This window comes from Berghia stephanieae, chromosome 1 (genome assembly GCF_034508935.2).
Source record: "Berghia stephanieae isolate SIO BIC M18660-M18661 chromosome 1, UCSD_Bste_1.3, whole genome shotgun sequence".
In the NCBI taxonomy this organism is placed as follows: domain Eukaryota; kingdom Metazoa; phylum Mollusca; class Gastropoda; order Nudibranchia; family Aeolidiidae; genus Berghia; species Berghia stephanieae.
The window spans coordinates 98,236,397-98,254,373 of record NC_088360.1 but is presented as its reverse complement, the minus strand read 5'-3'; the positions used below and the strand labels follow the sequence as shown (position 1 = coordinate 98,254,373).

The window sequence follows — 17,977 nt, the reverse complement described above, 5'->3', positions numbered from 1 at the left end:
GACCTTCCGAACCGAAAGCCTGGGTGGGGTTCCTGACCTCCCATAGTGGGCAGGGGGATACATACTGTGTCTTCTATCCCCTTATATATCTGTTTTCCAACATGCTCTCTGTCTTTGTCTTGGAATGAGATTACTTGGTTTTGCCCTGGCCCTGGCCGGAGTCCTAACTGGGTGGGACACAGTCAAATGCATAGTTATTGTATAGATAGAATGCGCTTGGCCAAGGAGTTCACAACATTGCCATCCGGAAGTATAACGGACCAACACACAAACTCTGTGTAACCATGAACTTTTATAGTCTGGTTAATACAGTTTAGTGAGAACAACTCACAAACGCGGATGGCAAAAACAATAACAAAGGCCTGAGTGACGTCATCTGCATACTATCTATTGGGAGATGAGATTTTTTCCTTGTAAATCATCTCTCTGTAATGTATTATTATATTTATTTTGAATGTATAATGTAAGCATTTGAGTGTATTCCTCTTTGTTGGATTTTGTGCTTGTGTCCGGATGAGACTTATAGATAGTTCGAAGATGACGTCACTCTCGCCTTTGTTATTGTTTTTTGCCATCCGCGTTTATGAGTAATGTTCACTAAACTGTATTAAAATGACTATAAAAGTTCATGGATACACACAGTTTTGTGTGCTGATCCGTTATACTTCCGGATGGCAATGTTATAAGCTTCTCAGCCAAGCGCATACTATCTATAGGGGATCTCAAACTAAGTACATTGGTGGTATGCTCTTGGAATCTACATCTGATCCCTATTTGTTCCCAGTTCCCCTATGTCTTACTTTTTCTTGGGTGCTTTAATTGTAATTCTAGAACTTTTTACTATCCCATTTTCTTCCTTTTTACTGGCGCTGATATAACCTAAATGTGTTGAAGGCGCCGTAAAACCCTTAAAAATGAACCGAAAGCGAGTGTCATGCTAGAAGACACATAGCCGCACGTAATTAAAGTCTTAGCTATTTTTTTGAAGTGACACTTCGGTCTTTGTTATTGTTTTTTTGCCACCCGCGTTTATGAGTAATTCTCACTAAACTGTATTAACCAGACTATGAAAGTTCATGGTACACATAGTTTTGTGTGTTGGCCCGCTATACTTCCGATGGCAATGTTGTGAGCTTCTTAGCCAAGTGCATACTATTTATAATTTTTTTTAAAAAATAGTTTTATTAGGGATCAGCTTCTTAGCCAAGTGCATACTATTTATAATTTTTTAAAAAAATAGTTTTATTAGGGATCCTGTTTTTCCGACTAAAGTCGGAAGAGTGGCTGTGCTGAAATCTTCCGGCTCATGAGTTGGGTTTTTTAAAGATGAAAGTACTGTTTGTTTAAAGGCAATATTTGAGGGGAACCTCGATAGATATGTTATCTTTTTCTATGATTTAAGAGTGATATCATATGATAGAGAGAAGCTTTGTACGAAATATTTTCATAGTTGCTCTTTATTTACTTACTTCCATTGCCATCTCTTAGGTAGAAGTCGCCTTGAAATGGTGCGCCACTCTTCTCTATTGCATGCTTTTTGCTACATTCAACTGCTGAGAGTCCGCTCCCGACTATTTACAAGAAACATTTTCAGACTTTATAAGTTTAGCAAAGGGGATCCCTGTTTTATTTTTAATCATTAATTTTTTATTTTTTTTTTTTTAATTTTTTTCAACATATTACCGTTTTGAGAGGTTCAATCACGTATCATAGTATTTTCCAATCTTTAAGCCATTCCAGCCCATACTGCAATGTCAGAATATTTCCTTCGTGGCAACAAAAATGTAGGGAGACCACCAACATCAATAGTAACTACCCTGCACCAGGATCTGTCTACATATCAGAAATTTCTGGATTCAGATGAGGCCGAATTAATCTCTGAAGAACTAAGAAATACGGCAGTGCCCTCTGTACTAAAATCACAACAATATCTTCGCAGCCTCAAAACTGTGGCCCAGGACCGTGACTAATGGAAACAATTACCAACATGGATGGAGAGAGCAGCTATACTTATCGACCATGACTGAATCACACAATTCTCAGCAAGCGTCATTCGGACTGCGAAGCTTACTACTACTTTAAGCCATGGAACAAAAGACAGCCGATAAGTAAAAATAAGGTAGTGGAAATGTGTGCGACACCACAAACAGATACTTTTATATCGTTGTAGTCCTTTTTGGAACACCCATCTCGCCCCCTCAATTTGGATTTAGTCCTAATCATTTCTTTGCAGGCGATTGATTTCTGATCTTTGCTCAAAGATGAGAGTTGAGTGCTGAGACTCGCGCACGTGCCGGAGAGTCTGCCAAAGTCGAAAAGTATGCTCTCCAGTTTTGGCTGTGGCGTTGATGATGTAGTCCCTCCACAAATTATACCTCTCATCGTCGCAAATTCATAGCAGTTATATCTTCTAGCCATATCGTCTGGGTCAATCTTCTTGGCTAACGCGCAATCTTTCTGCATTGATTTCCTCTCCATTTCGAACTCCTTGACGATCACTTTACATTTGTCGCTGGTGGAAGAGTAGAACTCCCTCAGTTCCTTCAATACGCTGGGATTGTAATCCAAACTCTTTGGCTTGAAAGTGTCCCCATCGTTGTCGTTGCTGGAAATTACGATGAATAAGAGGCTTGTTACGCTTAGGAATATGGCACCACGGAATCTATCCATCCTACATTGAAGATTTAATTATTTTTTTTAAAACAACGAATTCAAGTCAGGTGGAACTTGAAGTCCTCGATTTTCAGACGCCGAGTAGCGGACAGGATGCTGTAAGGATGAAAGAAAGAGGTAGAGAGAGAGATACATTGGTTGTGAATCTTCTTTTGCTCAAAAGCATACAATGAAATTTGTCAGAGACCCGTCTTCCTTCTTTCCCTTACCCTTTTCCCTCTCTTTCATCTCGTCGACGTCGTCCTCCTCTTCCTCCTCCTCCTCCTCCTCTCCCTCCTCCTCCTCTTCCTCCTCCTTCTCCTCGTCTACCTCCTCTCCTCCTCCCCCTTCTCTTTCTCCTCCTCCTCTTCCTCCTCCTCCTCTTCCACCTCCTACTCCTCGTTACTTCTTCCTCCTCCCCCTTCTCTTCCTTCTGATATCTTTTTCCTTGTAAATCATCTCTCTTTTCCACTCCTTCACCTTCAATGAGTATAACAATTTAATCATTGCTATGTTTATTCGTTTTAATTGCTCAATGATTGTATCTTCAACTCTAGTTTGTCATTGTTTTTTATTACTGCAAACTTCAAGAAACAATATTTTCCTTTTATATGCAATAACAGGGTTGCCTCTGTCGCCTAATAGGCGTCGTGTCCCGCCCTACATTTTACTATCTAAGTCATCCCAATATAGAACTCTTTAGAGGCGATTAGCCATATAAGTAATCTTTCCACCCAGCAGTGATTAGGTAGCAGGACTCTTAGGTCTAGCGGAAAGTACCTTGCGATAGACTAGTGTCCTATTCAAGGGTGGTAAACAATCGCTATAATAATATTCTTTCAACCTTTTGTATTTATTAAACGAGTTATTTTTATCGTGCCCAATAATACAACAACCTGCGAGTATGTGATATTTCACGATAGAAATATAACGAGTTTAATAAATACAAATCAATGAAAGAATACGTTTATTCGACCCCTCCATGTAAGATTTTTAGATATTTTGTAACCAAATGATATGCTATTAATACTTATGTGTGCCATAATTTGTGTTTTTCTCCTTCTACATGAATGCCAATTGGACCCAAATCTAAAAACGTTAGATTTGTATTCATGCGCACCAAAAGATTATTTATAACAATATTTGTCAATCAGCTGTCGTTTACACCTAATTTCACACCAATAAATATTCTGCAATCGTTGAATAAAATTTTTATTAAACGTATTCAAAGCATTATTCAACGAAACGGTTTCCTAAAGGAGGGGTGGACTAATATCCGTTTCACGCTTTAGAAACAGGTACTCCAGAATTCTGGACCTGGACGCCCGCTTCATCCGGGCATAAAACCAGGGAGAAATATTATTATTATATTAACTTAAATCCGTCATTTAGATATAGTTGCCCATCTTCATTCCATAGGGATTGTATGTAGATTGTACATCGATGATTTTTATATTCAAGGCTCCTCTTTTAAAGAATGGGAAACTAATTTACGTTATACTTCCTCTATTGTCGAGTTTTTAGGATTTGAGATGGCAGAAAAGTCGATCCTCCTTCCTTCCCAGGAAATGTCTCATTTATGGTTTGTGGTGAACTCATTAGACATGCTAGGTTCTTTATGCGGTTATGTTGTCACTCGCTTTCGAATCGGAATGTCCTGGGTTCCAGCCTCGCTCGGCGAATAGTTGAGTCCTTGAAAAAGCCTCTTTAATCACATTCTCTTACCGGACTCAGGTGTAAAATTAGTACCGTTAACAGCGTTGTCTATGTCGGGAAAAAAATTATAATATCGCCTAACAGGCGTATGTTTCGTTCGTTCTACATGTTAGTGTTGCTGTTGGTCAGGGACCATTGTAAAACGCTTTGAGCACGTTAAGTGGATATTGGTTTTTATAAAAGCTAAACTAGTATTAATATTTATTTGAAATATCTAGAGAGAAAAAAGAGATCACATTATCAATTGTAGACTCCAATACTAAAATTACTTAAGCCACATTTTCATATTTTTTGCTAATCAGTGATAAACTTAAAGCACAATCATCTCAGTTCATTCACCAGACACTCACCAGACACTCACCAGACACTCACCAATTTTGTTCATGATAAACACAAACTAGGTCGTCCCCTATCTCAATACTGCAATTTTATTTTTTATATATTCTCTATAGCCTAATCCAAACTTCACCCTCCATTTTTTCAAAACTTTTAGCACTATTCTCTTCAATTTGATTGTCACTCTTAAACCACTTATAACTTTTAGAATTTCCCAGGATAATTTGAGTATCAATTGCATCATTTCCTGCAGTGGATTATGGGCCTTTTTTGGAGTGTCAAAAATTTAAAGCCCTTTGCCTTCGATAGAATTATTCAAATGTCAGATCTTTCTTTCAAAGAGTTGTGGAAAGTTGAAGGGGTTTACAGAAAGGAACGACTTCGTCATGACAATCCTTGTTGTGTTATGAGATCTGATGCCTCAGGAATAGGGTATGGGGCTGTTGTGAATGGTATTGTCTTGGGTGATGTTCCTTACCTCCCATAGCGGGCAGGGAGGCACTTATTGTGCCTTCTATCCCCATATATCTGTTTTCCAACATGCTTTCTGTCTTTGTCTTGGAATGAGATTACTTGGTTTGGTTTTGTCCTGGCAATGGCCGGATACCCAAGCTGGGAGGGAAACAGTCAAATGTACAGAGTTTTAGGAGATGACATTCTTTGTCTTGTAAATCATATCCTTGTTATGCACTGTAGTGTTTTGTTTACATATGATATTATATGATTGGTAAACATTTGAGTGGGACGCAAAATCTTAGTTGGGACGTGTGTTTGTGTCTGAATGAGACTTTTAGATGATCACTAAGTACTTTGATAGTGAGCTCTTGAAATCTACATCTGTTACCTATTTGAACAAATTCCCCTTTGTCTTAGCTTTTCTTGGGTGCTCTAACTGTATTTCTAGAACTATAAACTATCCCATTTTCTTCCTTTTTATTGGCGCTGATATGACCTAATGTGTTGCAACGGCCATAAAACCCTTAAAAGGAAAACCAATGGTATTGTCACACATGTCTTGTGGACAGAATAACGGGAAGACCATATCAATGTGTTGGAAATTAAAGCAGTATTCCTAGGGCTTCAGTCACTATGCAAATCTATATTAAATTTCCATTCATGAGTTGATGTTGATAATATGACAGCTATGTCATACATTAACAATATGGGCGGTATTCATCCAGGAATATTCTTCATTTAGATATAGTTGCCCATCTTCATTCCATAGGGATTGTATGTAGATTGTACATCGATGATTTTTTATATTCAAGGCTCCTCTTTTGAAGAATTTACTTTATTCTTCCTCTGTTGTCGAGTTTTTAGGTTTTGAAATGTCAGAAAAGTCAATCCTCTTTCCTGCCCAGGAAATGTCTCATTTATGGTTTGTGGTGAACTCATTTGACATTTTCATGGGTGCTTTAACTGTATTTCTAGAACTATATACTATCCCATTTTCGTCCTTTTTATTGGCGCTGATTAAACCTAATGTGTTGCAACGGCCATAAAACCCTTAAAAGGAAAACCAATGGTATTGTCACACATGTCTTGTGGACAGAAGAACGGGAAGACCATATCAATGTATTGGAAATTAAAGCAGTATCCCTAGGGCTTCAGTCACTATGCAAATCTATATTAAATTGCCATTTATGAGTAGATGTTGATAATATGACAGCTATGTCATACATTAACATTATTGGCGGTACCCACAACTATATATATATATATATATATATATATATATATATATATATATATATATATATATATATATATATATATATATATATATATATGCAATGATATCTCTAGAGACTTAATTTAATAGGGAAAAAATAGAGGCATCTGGATATCATCGTGTCATATCCCTGGGGTGTACAATAACACAGATGATACATATATTCGTACACTATCAGTTCATACTGAATGGATGCTTAATCTAAATGAATTTAATAAACTCTGTGACAAGTTTGGCACCCTAGATATTGATCTTTTTGCCTCTAGAACCAACTTTCATCTTCCATTTTGTTTTGTGAAATATTGAAAAGCAATCCTAGATTGTTGTTTTTTTTTCTATTCGTGTTAGCTCGAGGTTGGAAGATATTTTTTCTGTTAGGGTTAGTTATTGGTCTTAGTAAAGGTGCTAGGGTGTTTGTTTTTCCTATTGGGGTTAGTTAAAGGTTTTATATTTTCTTAGGGTTAGTTGATGGAATATTTGGGTTGTTTCCCTTAGCACGAGGAGCTTTCGGGAGGCCTCCCCCAATTTGAAACGTTCGAACCAATGTTGATAATCACTCGCTCGGACAAGGATGTTGTTCATCCTCTCTTTCCAAAACTTCAGTTTATAGCATGTCTATTGTCGGGGCAAAGATGAAGAAGTTGGGTTTATCCAAGAAAGCCTTGATAAACGCAAAATATGCTACGAACTTGGTTAAGCATTAATTTTTTAAAAGTTACTCACTTGTTGCGTACCTCTATAACTCTGAAGTAGATGCAATTCTTATTATTGCTCAGAAGCTGCTTCGGTGTTTACTCAATGCTTTTTAGTGCATCCGGTTTTTTGGATATTATTTTTTTTTTGGTGCAACTCATAATTCTTCTTCTTCTTCTTCTTCTTCTTCTTCTTCTTCTTCTTCTTCTTCTTCTTCTTCTTCTTCTTCTTCTTCTTCTTCTTCTTCTTCTTCTTCTTTTTCTTCTTCTTCTTCTTCTTCTACTTTGCTTTTGTTGCTCCTGACAGGCCATTAAACGTAACCGATGTGTGCATCTCCCGTAAGCTAAAATGCCAAGTGAGTCAGTCAAAGTATTACTAAACTATATTGAATTAAAATAAATATGGCTCGTAAGTCAATCAGTACACAAATATAACACTTCTCGGCCTTTGATCTTCCTCATGGGACTTACTTCTAACGATTTAAATATGGTTAATATGTTCCGTTTTTTTAAAGTGTGAAATTACTGATCTTAACTTATTTTCGTTAGTTTCTTCCTCACCAAAACACAAGCCATTTGGAATTCTCCATTATTTCCTTGCAAGATCATACCAATTATACTATTCGGTATAAACAAAATATCGCTAACATTGAGGGAATTTAATTTATTTGTCAAAATAAAAACACAAGAAAAAAAAAATAAAAAAAACAAATGAAAAAACTCACAAATTTTCATATTATAGAAATAAAGCATTTTGTTTTTTATTTGATTTCAACTTTTATTTATTTTTTTTTGTTTGTTTTTAATATGCATCTTTTAAGATATCTATCTTACATCAGTACCTGAATCCTAATTTTTCATACTACTATTAAAAGAGGATAAAGTCACATATGTGATCCAACTTCTCAAAACGGTATTATGTCGGAATGACGATGTAATGAAACTGGAATCTATACTCAAAACAACATAATCACTCATTTTTAATTTCTTATCTCTTCACCAGTTCATATTTTACAAAAGAAAAGCGCGTCTCAACCGAATCTTACAAAGAGTTCAATATTAAGGCTTGCTTAAAATTTAGTTTTACGTATCTTATTTAAACCTGCACAACACCGTCTTGAAGAGTTAGGATACATTATGTGTTTCAGTGACTCAATTTTTGGACCAGAAGGCACACAAACATCAAAGCCCACGAAATCCAAACGGTGACGGCACTGCAGATAGAATCCTCCATCATTTTGTATTCATCCTCAGTGCATACGGTCTTTATGGCGTTCTGTTTGACGACATCAGTTGAGAAGGCAGTGCAATCTTTTTCTCGATTGCCCGACAGATCTTCCTCAATTTGTTCGGTATAAAAATAATAACATGTGGAGCTCAGACTCTTTTCCAATGACTCAATTGTGTTTTTGTCATTTTCATCTCCGTGTCGGCGACTGGACTTCGATTTATTTCTCTTACGAGCGTCTGTTACGGTGATCGCAATGCAAATTACGACTGCTCCGAGAAGGATGGCCAGATGAGATTTCTTCATTTTTTGTTTGTTATTTTGTTATTTCTTTTTCTTGTTTTTCCCCCCTATTTGTAGCTTGTAACTGATGAAAGTAAAAAAAAATAAATAAATAAATAAATAATAATAATAATAATAATAATAATAATAATAATAATAATAATAATAATAATAATAATAATAATAATAATAATAATAATAAGAAGAAGAAGAAGAAGAAGAAAAGAAGAAGAAGAAGGAAAAATTATTATTATTATTATTAATATATATCTATATTATTAATAATATTATCATCATATCATCATCATCATCATCATCATCATCATCATCATCATCATCATCATCATCATAATCATCATCATCATCATCATCATCATTATTATTATTATTATTATTATTATTATTATTATTATTATTAGTATTAGTATTATTATTATTATTATTATTATTATTATTATTATTTATTATTATTATTATTATTATTATTATATATTATTATTATTATTATTATTATTATTATTATTGTTATTGTTATTATTATTATTATTATTATTATTATTATTATTATTATTATTATTATTATTGTTTTTATTATTATCAGTATTATTACTATTATTATAACAGCTACAAAAATAATGGTAACGATGATGATGATAACAATAATAATAATAATAATAATAATAATAATAATAATAATAATAATAATAATAATAATAATGATAGTAATAATGATAATAATAATGTTAATAATAATAATAATAATAATAATAATAATAATAATAATAATAATAATAATATTAATAATAATAATTATTATTATTATTATTATTATTATCATTATTATGATGATGTCAATATTAATGATGGTGATAATAATAATGATAATAATAAATACGGTGAAATGATAATGATAATAATCATAACAAACACACATTACTGAGTAACTTACCAAACTTAGATGATGACAAATTATTGTCTCTATCAATTCGCGTATTGAGATTTGGGCCAACTTGCGAGTGCTTTACTTGCATCACAAGGTTATGCCAGACACATCAGCCAAACTGAGATGAGTTTGGATCGAACTGGTTTTTCAGTACATTCGAGCGTTTAGACAGACGAGAAACGAGAGGGGAAAAAGGCCCGGATCTAACCTCTTACGTCACATCTCGTCGTCATAAACGAGATCTCGGTACTACCGATGCTGCATTTCGTTTGAGAGCCTTCAGAAAGGCGGTGTATGTTGTGTAACATCAAAGAACACAGTTGACCGAAAGTGATGAGTGGTTGTGTAACACCAAAAGCCTTGTGGCCTGGACCACGAGATCTTGTATATAATGGTTGCGTCAATGTCTCAACGCACATAAATTGATTAGTAAGGCTGGACCAAGGAATTTACCCAATGGAAACCGTACGGTTCTCTTCCTAGTCTGTGAGCCAACCTGCGGCTTCGATGAGAAAACCATCCGCCATTTTGACTTGGGCTAGGAATTACGTTACTATAGTAAACAAGCGCTGATCGGCCGTTCATGAAATTTAAGAAAATAACTTCCTGCTCGCTCGTTTAACTCAAAATTATTCAAAACGATGTCTCTAAAATAATATAAATGTGACTTCTTAAGGTTTTCTTCACGGTCAAAACCACACAACATTCTATTAATGATTACGTCCTAGGCTAAAAGGAATATTGACAGGTTGACCGAGAGTTGAACTCGTCAGACGACAAACATCAATGCGAAGTGTAGAGAGAGTCAAGCTATTGTTTGTATTGTCCTGTTCTATAATATAGAGAAAATGATAAATAGTATAGCCTCGTGTGTGAGTGGTTGCGTGTCATAGTCATGTTTTAAAATTGTTTCTGTTGTTTCTGTGTATAGTGATGACTCTCTCACACTCACTGCGTCATCATAGCACAGAGACGCAAACTTTAAATTTGGCTCACAGGAATTTCAAACACCACTCGTAGGAATTTCAATGCCGAAAGAGGAATTCCCGCACACAAGAAAAGGGAATTGGGATGGTATTTGGCATTGATATTGTATAGTATCTAGTTCTAAATAGATAACTGATTAGAATTATATTATGATATATAAACACAATGCCAAATACAATTTCGAAGTTTCCTTACTTCAAATGAAGTAAAGCCCAAAACCTAATGTTAGTGATTGTATTACTGGTGGTAGTGAGGATGATGTGGTGTTGGTGATTGTACTAGTAGTGGATTGATGATGATGTGGTGGTCGTGGTTGTAATTGTAGGAGGAGTGGTAGTGATGATGATGTGTTGGTGGTGGTGGCGATGATTGCAGTTGTGGTAGTAGAGGTAGTGATGATGATGTGGTGGCGATTGTTGTAATAGTGGTGGGAGTGATGGTTGTAGTAGTAGTGGTAGTGATGATGATGGAGTGGTGGTGGTTGTAGTAGTGATGATGATGTGGTAGTGGTGTAGTGGTAGTGATAATGATGTAGTGGTGGTGGTTGTAGTAGTTGTGGTAGTGATGAAGTGGTGATGGTGGTTGTAGTAGGAGTGACAGTGATGATGTGGTGTTTCGAAAACACATTATAATACACGATTACACACATTCTCTGACTTCAATTTTTGACAGCTTTATTGTGGCATAAATATACGCAACAGTTCTGAACCATTTTATTGTGGATTTTGATATTGTTTGTTGTTTTTGTTGAGTCGTTATGTTGACATAGAGACCGAATGAATGGTAATGTTTACATTCCCAGCCTAAGACAAAATGGCACTGAATGCTTTCATTGGTGGACACTTTTTAGGCTCCGTACGTATTCTCATTCGTTTAATTCTTTGGGCTGGACTCGCAATCAACAAACGAAATTTGTGTTTTAAACTCTTTTGAATCAAACGAGTAGGAATACCATACCATTTGGTTACAACACATCTTATAATCTTTCTTGAAGAGGTAGAATACACGTATTCTTTCATGTTTTTGTATTTATCAAACTCGTTATACATTTTTATCGTGCTATAACACATATTCGCAAGCTCGTTGTGTTATTGGGCACGATAAAAATAACTCGTTTGATAAATACAAAGAGATGAAAGAATCGTATATTAAACGAAATATTGTGCCCCCTTTGAATGAGGATTATACAACAGATAATCATTGAAAGTCTTTTATTACCGAATTTTTAAATTTCATGAGTTATATTAATAACCTTTTTGATGCAAGTTTTAACAAGCATCAATACAAGGTTTTAATTAAAGGATTGAAATGAAAAAGATACGTTTTTTGTCTGATTTGTTTAATATCGAAAGCATTTTTAAAGCTAGAACTTGTAGTTTGTAGGTTAAAAATGAAGACAGTTATATTTATGTTGTTATCATTATTGGACAAATTCAATTTTTAGGGCACCTAAATCGACATAAATGTATTGAACATCTTGTTCTCACGGGAAAGATAGAAGGTAAAAAGAGTAACGGTAGACCAAGAAAAACATATTTGAATAGTTTGAACAGCTGGGTGACAAAGAAAGAGTAATATTAGTTTTCTGAGGTTATCTGATCAGAGAGATGAATAGCGTACCCTGATCACCCATGTCTAGCACAGACTTGGTACTTGAAGAAGAAGAAGAATCATTGTTGGCATTCATTGCCACGCTGCAGGGAAAAAAAAACCTTTCGCAAAGTAATTCAATCAACAAAATAATTATAAAGATGAGGTCATTTTAAATGATTAAATATAAAAGTTAATATTCTAGAATACATTTTTAAAACAGTCTATCACTGTCATTGTAATGACGTTGACCGACATGTACATTTTTGCAGGTCTGACATCCGAACGAAATTATGGGTCTAGTTTACATTGTTGTAATGGACAATATTTTGCGTCATTTTTTCTTTTTTTCGATTTCCATTACAACACCGAGCCCATACTGAATTGGATTATCAGACCTGCAAATAAGTGCACGTCGACTTTGATATTCTACAGCGTTAGTCAGTATTCTTGTTCCTGTATTTTATTTTTGTCGTTGACATTTTGATAGAGCCCCGATTTCTTGGGAAATTTCAAGTGCCGATATCCCTTTAGCAAATATGAATTATAAAGTAATCGTTCTATAGCGCTATATGCCAAAATCTCAAAGCACTTTACACTTAACAGACTATAAACGTACACAAACCGTGCCAAAACACCCATACAACAGTTGCACTCACTAAGTAGACAAATATTTCCAAATAACATGAAAAGTGACATTCAACGAATGAGATCTAAAAATAAAACATGTTTTTAACTAATCGAGAAGAAAACGCCTATGATAATAATTTCTGGAAAAGATAAGTTTTCAGTTTTTCTTAAAATCGTTGACGCAGCTCGCGATCCTTACTAACAAAGGGAGCGAGTTCCAAATGGAAGGTCCTGCTTTATAAAAAGATCTAGTCTTTCGCCGACATTACTAATCTGTGTTTTTTGGGTACTTTTAGTAGCTGGATCTCCGATGGCCTAAGCTGACGAATTTGAGACTAGAGGACACGTTCTTGTATGTAGCTTGGAGATCGGGAATTCAGTGCGTTGAGACAAAAAAAAGCGCAATATTATATTCAATTATTGTAGCTTAAACAGGCAGCCAGTGTAATGATCTGAGCATAGAGCCGGCGCCTTGGTTCTGCTTCGTAGTCATGAATAATGCTGAACAAAGAAAAAAAAAGAAAAGAAAATTTTCCTCTGATTTTTTTTCCGAGCAAGCATTTTGAAAATTAGTATTAAACGAATCTGTGGACAACCTAGGTATATTCTGGAAGAAGACTGAAAGACGGAATAATTTAGCTTCCAAACGTAACTTTTGAAATATATTTGACATCAATCGACAACAAACGCCGGGTCTGTAATACTATTCAAGCACATCACCGGTTCTGTAATATCCAAGCACATCTCCGGGTCTGTAATATTCAAGCACATCACCGGGTCTGTAATATTCAAGCACATCACTGGTCTGTAATATTCAAGCACATCTCCGGGTCTGTAATATTCAAGCACATCTCCGGGTCTGTAATATTCAAGCACATCTCCGGGTCTGTAATATTCAAGCGCATCACCAGGTCTGTAATATGCGATAGTTAAACTTGTGTAGCTGGCTACGTTGACCAATCACTGCCATTGTTTACACCATGACGACTGTCCGAGAGGCGTGGTTATCTAAGTGTCTTTTTCTTGTAAATGCACAGTGTTGTTTTGTAAAATATTGTGGTAGAATTACTGCTGTTTTGTTTCACTGTTATGTGGAAGAGGTGTAGGTGATTCTTTTTTTTTTTTGTGCGGCTATGTGGTCAAATGATATGACACTCGCTTTCGGATCGAAAGGTCCTGGGTTCGAGCCTCTCTCGACGCACAGTTGAATCCTTGGAAAGGCTCTTTACTCACATTCTCTCACCGTACTCGGGTGTAAAATGAGTACCTATCCGTTAACAGCGTTGACTCTGTCGGTAAAAAAATGTAATATCGCCTAACAGCCAGCATGCCCCGTCCTAAATGTTAAACATTGCTGTTGGCCAGGGACCCCTTGTAAAGCGCTTTGAGCATGTTTAGTAGATATTGCGCAATATAAAATCTCAGTTTAAAAATATTTTTTGACTCTCCAGTGTTTTTCACTGCAATAATTTCAAGATATCAGTTACGCATCCTGGTTCGTACAAGCAATTCTATTGATGACATGCGCGTGATTATGATAAAGATCCGGGTTTTCAAAAGTTACTTGTCTAGTCTGCAAGCTCTTCGCACTTGTAACAAGGACATAAATGGGAGCGATCTATATTCATGTTTTCGTACAACCAAGTCATCAATCACATGGTCTGTTGCTGAACAACTAATGGATATTTCCTCAGAAATATAAGCAAGCTGCTTTTTTCATGAAAGTTGTAAACATACACATGTGTCAAGCTGAATCAATTGACCAATCGTGATGTTAGATATTTCAAAAACTGTGAGCACTTTTCACTATGTGGGTCACTTTGAGCACATATTTCAATGTGACCAATGACCTCGAGCACATGGAATGGTAATATTGATAGTATGCTCTTGGCTAAGAAGCTCATAACATTGTCATCCGGAAGTATAACGGACCAGCACACAAAATGTGTGTATCCATGAACGTTTATAGTCGGGTAAATACAGTTTAGTGAGCATTACTCATAAACGCGGATGGCAAAAAACGTCAACAAAGACGTGAGTGACGTCATCTTTGAACTATCTATAGATCATGCCCATTTTATGGATGTTTATTGTAAGAGATACTGTGCGCTTGGCTAAAAAACTCACAACAACATTGCCATCCGGAAGAATAACGGACCAACACACAAAACTATGTGTTACCTTGAACGTTTATAGTCTGGTTTAATCGTGGCCTTCGTAAAGTTATGGCCTGATACTGACCAAAAAATGACGTCAAAATGCCAGTCTTTTGCCACAAAAGAAAACAAATCGTGAGTTGTATTCAATAGTTCAACCAATGAAATAACTTGTTTTCATGAGCTCTACTAACGACAACTCACTAGGCGGTGCAAAAACCAAATAATGACGTCAAAGTGCCAGTCCTTTTGGATTTCAGTATCAGGCTATAGATAGTTCGAAGATGACGTCACTCAGGCCTTTGTTATTGTTTTTGCCATCCGCGTTTGTGAGCTGTTCTCACTAAACTGTATGGATAGTATGCGTTTGGCTAAGAAGCTCATAACATTGCCATCCGGAAGTATAACGGACCAACACACAAAACTGTGTGTATCCATGAACGTTTATAGTCGGGTTAATACAGTTCAGTGAGCATTACTCATAAACGCGGAGTCAAAAAACAATAACAAAGACCTGAGTGACGTCATCTGCATACTATCTATTAACCAGACTATAAAAATTCATGGTTACACAGAGTTTGTGTGTTGGTCCGTTATACTTCCGGATGGCAATGTTGTGAACTTCTTGGCCAAGTGCATTCTATCTATAACATAACGATGGCTATGGTGTAATACAGTTTAGTGAGAATTACTCATAAACACGGATGGCAAAAAACCCAAAATAAAACCCAATAACAATAACCTACCTGAGTGCCGTCAACTTCCTTATATCTATAGATAGAACGAAGATGACGTCACTCAGATCTTTGTTATTGATTGTTTCCATTCACGTTTATGAGTACTTCTCAATAAACTGTATGAACCAGACTATAGATAGAATGAAGTTGACGTCTTTCGTGTCTTTGTTATTGTTGTTTGTCATCCGCGTTTATGAGTAATTCTCACTAAACTGTATTAATCAGACTATAAACGTTCAAGGTTACCCTTTGTGTGTTGGTCCGTTATGCTTCCGGATGGCAATGTTATGAGCTTCTTAGTCAAGCGCATCCTCTCTATAGATAGTATGCGCTTGGTTGAGAAGCTCACAATATTGCCATCCGGATGTATAATTGACAGACACACAAAACTATGTGTTTTTAGTCTGGTTCATACAGTTTAGTGATAATTACTCATAAACCCGGGTGGCAAAAAAAACAAAACAACAAAACAATAACAAATACCCGAGTGACGTCATCTTCATTCTATCTATACAAGTTCATGGTTAGATATTGTTTTGTGTGTTGGTCCGTTATACTTCCTGATGGCAATGTTGAGAGCTTCTTAGCCAAGTGCATAGTATCAATATCTTCAATACATTCTCAAGGGCCGTGCTTTACTAAGTGCACATCATTCACTTGTCTGACATCCAAATTATGCAATTAGATAGGATGAAGTTTAAAAAAAAAAAACAGAAAAAAAAAACAAAAACAAAAACAAAAAAACAAACAACCAAACTCACATCATGTGACTCATCGCTTGGCAACGGCTATTCCCGACAATGTGGTCTAGTGGTATGGCACTCGCTTTCAAACCGGGAGGTCCAAAGTTCAAGTCCCACTCTGAGCGGCGCATAGTTGAGTCCTTGGAAAAGGCTCTTGACTCACATTATCTCCTCACTTACTCGGGTTTAAATTGAGTATCTGGCCATTAACAACGTTGTCTCTGTCGAAAAAAATAGTAATATCGCCTTACAGGCGTCATATCTCGCCCACAATGTTACGTTTTACTACTAGTAGTAGCGTATGGCTACACCTCCAAATTCGTTTCGTCAACCCAGCTTCGAAAGTCTTCCTCCCCCCTAAGGACGGTTTCATAGCCACCATCAAGTTTAGTTACTCGACAGTGGAGGACAATGTGATCGCTGGTCTCTGGGGCTGCCTGACATTTCCGGCAGGCATCACTATTCCAAAGTTTCCATCTGCACATATTTGATGTAGTTCTGCCATGTCCTTTGAAGAGGCGATTTGAGGAATCCAGTATTTCTTGGCGTTGTTGAATTGCAGGCATTCTTTTAGTTGGATCTTTTAGGGTGTTTCCTTGTTCCACATTTCTGTCCAGTTTTCTTCCACACTGCCATTTTCGTTAGGTGGAAAGGTCTTCTCGATTTGAGTCTTGTTGTTGGCGGTGCCCCCTTTATGATTATTTTTATGGGAGTGTTATATGTGGCTTCGTCAATTCTTGCACGACCCTGAAAGTGATACCAGCCTAGATCCAATCCTTCTGGACTAGCTGAAGATGAGTAGTCAGACCAAGAATGATCCAAACCGGCGTCCAGACAAGGTTCTTCCTTCTCCTGGACACACGCACCTCCAACTACGCGTTACTGTTGGCTTGGAACCCCTTGTAAAGCCCTTTGAGCGCGTTTAGTGGATATTGCGGCATACAAATGCTCAAGCTTAAAGCTTAAAATTTAAGACGGTATTTCGTCGCAATCAACTAGAAGCCGAAACGTGACTTTAACGTTAAAAATGCCTGAAATGTGACATTTTAGTGTACGTTACTTTGCGAAACTATAGCCATGCGCACAACAAAAATAATAAATCTATTCTTAAAATAAAGATAAAAAGTTGGAAATTAACATTGTTCCGTACAGCCTACTTTAATTTTTTAAGAATGTAAGCTAGCCTATTATTGTCCTTAAAGTAGCGCAAACATATGCTCAATTTAACGTTGTTGTGTTATTTTTTTTAATGGTTTGAGAGTATTTCCATTACATCAGCGGCCGCCATGTGAATTTGAGTGATCATAACTAAGCTGAAAACTTATCTTTTTAAAGAAATTTTTATCGTAGATAATTGTTTTCTGATTTTTGAGTTCATTATATGTGTTATTTCTAGTTCTTATTCGTTGGTATATCATTTCCCTTGTATTTTTTTTCTTTTTAATTTGTCTGGCACTGTTTTAAACGCACTTGTTTATATCACCACCCGAGATGATATTGTTTTCAGAGAGAGGGTCAACACACAACATTAATACTGTGTTGAAACTGTTGGT

The 17,977-nt window shown here is 36.1% G+C and overlaps 2 protein-coding genes across 3 annotated transcripts in view; one reads left to right on the top strand and one right to left on the bottom strand.

Annotated features, from left to right (window-relative positions):
- LOC144960382 (uncharacterized) overlaps positions 1-17,977 on the top strand; it is a 125,554-nt gene that overhangs the window by 85,170 nt on the left and 22,407 nt on the right. The gene's annotated exons all lie outside the window — the stretch shown is intronic.
- LOC144962507 (uncharacterized) lies at positions 1,451-7,229 on the bottom strand. Of its 2 annotated transcripts, none has more exons than XM_078895509.1 (2): positions 7,160-7,229; positions 1,451-2,769 (listed from the first exon to the last, which is right to left on the bottom strand). In XM_078895509.1, the coding sequence occupies exon 2, from the start codon at positions 2,668-2,670 to the stop codon at positions 2,074-2,076; it is 597 nt and encodes a 198-aa protein (XP_078751635.1). In that variant the 5' UTR covers positions 2,671-2,769; positions 7,160-7,229; the 3' UTR covers positions 1,451-2,073. The 2 variants fall into 2 exon arrangements, with proteins under 2 accessions (XP_078751635.1, XP_078751636.1); XM_078895510.1 differs by having other exon boundaries at positions 7,171-7,219.

Coding starts and splice junctions, on each gene's coding strand:
- LOC144962507 (XM_078895509.1), bottom strand. CDS start 2,670: ATGGATAGATTCCGTGGTGCCATATTCCTAAGCGTAACAAGCCTCTTA.